Genomic DNA, 2364 nt, shown 5'->3' on the forward strand with positions numbered 1-2364 from the left:
AAACGTAAATAATTAATTGTTGTATTTGGCCTTCTATACTATATATAAGGGCATATTAATATAAATATCAAATATTCTTATATTTCATATTTTTAATACTTTTATTCATAAGCAGTAATATCACAAATTTTTGAAAAATATTAATAAAATACAAAAAGAGTATAAAAAAATTCATAAAAATTGTATGTAAATTAATTTTAAAAAGTCATTTTTCAATTAAAAGCTTAAAAGTTTATATCGTACAATTGTAAGTTTTATACTAAAATAATCATATTTATAGTCTTTTTATATTAATTTAAGACTGTATTATATTATAGATGAAAACAAATCTTTAATATATTATATATTTAATAGATTTATGTACAAAATATTTCAGAGCATCGAAACTAATATTTATCTTATATATAGACATGTGTGAAAATATATTATTTGTCACTCTACAAACTATTTTATTATAGCAATATAAAATTCTTAGATTAGCATTTTAATTATAAAATAATACTTTAAAAGATTAAAAATTTACCTAATATTAAAATTCTTTTTGCTTTTAAGTTAACGTAAAAACATTTTATTTATCCTTTAATACAAGTATCTGTTAGGTACAAAAAATATAATCTGAAATTTCAATTATTTTAATAATTTAATATTCATCTAGTTATTATATTAAAATATCTTGACTTGCCTTTATTATAATATTTTTTGCAAGTTTATTTGAGCATAGATTTAACAATATCAAACTCTTTACACTATTATCCAGTTGTGAAATAAATCTCTCTTAATTACAATCATTCTTTTCACATTTACTTGTATTTCTATTTTTGTTATTTAATCGTTCTTTAATTAAATTTATAAAATCTATATTTTGACTTTTGTCTTTACTAGATCTAAGTGCAATAGCTGTGCTTTGCTTGATGGCTTTTCTAGATTGTCGTTTTGTACGACGCAAACTATTTTGTTGTTTAGGTTTATTATTAAGTGTCTGTGCATAATTATCTTCAGATAATTCTTGAGAATAATCGCTTTGTGACATAGAAATTCCCGAATCTTTTTCCGTCTCATTATTTTCTATCTGTTTCACTAAAAATTCATTGCTTAGAGGAATATTTAAAATACTTTCATCGGACGTATCCATGCAAATTGTTTGTTTATTAGCAACTCTGCCACCGTTAGCAAAAGCAGACATACCTTTACGTCTCCACATTATCGAAGTTCTAGCAACAGCCTGTTTACATGTACCTTCAAAATGGAATTCATTGAGATTCACTTCGTCGATCTCACCTTTTAAGAAAGCTAAATATTTTTTAAGCGAGGTGTAAAAATGTAATTTGTCCTGCATTCTAGGAAAGTTTGCGCATCTAGCACTACTCGAAGGTACTACCCAAAGAGCTGTGTCTCCGACTCTATTAGGTTGTAGGCCAAAGCAAAACGATGACTTATCAAATTTATCGACAAACTCTTCGTAGATGCATTTTCCATTAAATATAGCAATTTTTGGCCGGAAATGCTTCAACTTTTCTTGTACAAGTATCGCACCCTTTCTTATTTCTGATTTACTTAAGTCTGCCGATGATCTTGTTGCTCTAGCTACTATGTTTGTCAAACCAATTTTGTATTGCAATAGTTTATAATCTTCTTCATAAGTTACAGCCTTGGGTATTAATTTTGATTCAAAGAGTAGTTTATAAAAGTGATTCCCCGGACCGGCATAATATCTTCCTGTATGAGCTGCCATTAAACTAGGGTTAATACCAACAAAAACTAAATCTAAATCAACTTCTAAGATATCTTTAAGAGTATTTTTTTTAACTTCTTCCTCTGACAAGCCATCGAACCTATTAATTTTTTTTGTTGCTTTTTCAATACCTACGGGTACTGCTCGTTTTGTAAGATTTTGCAAAGATAGTGACATGATTCTGTACAATTACTCATAAACTATTTATTGAACAAATTTTGAGAATATCAAAGTTGAATTTTTTTATTCACGATAAACTTATAATACGTAATGAAAGCAAGTGTTATTGTTTACATGCTTCTTGTAATGTGACGAATGGCGCCAAATTTCTACTCTCATATATAAAGTCAATAACATCATGTGATTACTGTTGTTATCACATGTTGTACTACGAGATGCAAAATATTAACCAATTAGAGAATGTTTAGACGAAGTTCCATAAGAAAATTTAATTTATTGTAGATTTCGATTGGTTTGATCTGTCCAACCTAACCGATACCTTCCAACTTATCAATTGTCCATAACGAGCGTAATTTACATTACCGATAATAGTTACGGTAATATAAATATTATCGACGAAATTTTATTGTTAATACAAAAGCATAAGCATATAATGCATCAAATGATTCATT

At 26.9% G+C, this 2364-nt stretch overlaps 1 protein-coding gene across 1 annotated transcript; it reads right to left on the reverse strand.

The window, feature by feature from the left end:
* Positions 1–768: 768 nt before the first annotated feature.
* Positions 769–2152, reverse strand: LOC105364184 (G/T mismatch-specific thymine DNA glycosylase). Its single transcript, XM_011502063.1, has 2 exons — positions 1186–2152; positions 769–1077 (listed from the first exon to the last, which is right to left on the reverse strand). Exons 1-2 carry the CDS (start codon positions 1907–1909, stop codon positions 776–778), a joined length of 1026 nt encoding a protein of 341 aa, XP_011500365.1. The 5' UTR covers positions 1910–2152; the 3' UTR covers positions 769–775.
* Positions 2153–2364: the final 212 nt, after the last annotated feature.

This window comes from Ceratosolen solmsi, unplaced genomic scaffold (genome assembly GCF_000503995.2).
Source record: "Ceratosolen solmsi marchali unplaced genomic scaffold, CerSol_1.0 scaffold43, whole genome shotgun sequence".
Lineage (NCBI taxonomy): Eukaryota > Metazoa > Arthropoda > Insecta > Hymenoptera > Agaonidae > Ceratosolen > Ceratosolen solmsi.

Excerpts from the sequence above, each read along its gene's own strand:
- LOC105364184 (XM_011502063.1), bottom strand. The coding sequence starts at position 1,909 with ATGTCACTATCTTTGCAAAATCTTACAAAACGAGCAGTACCCGTAGGT. Across the intron at positions 1,078-1,185 it reads GATAATGTGGAGACGTAAAG|TGAAACAGATAGAAAATAAT; the intron begins GTATGTCTGCTT and ends ATGAATTTTTAG.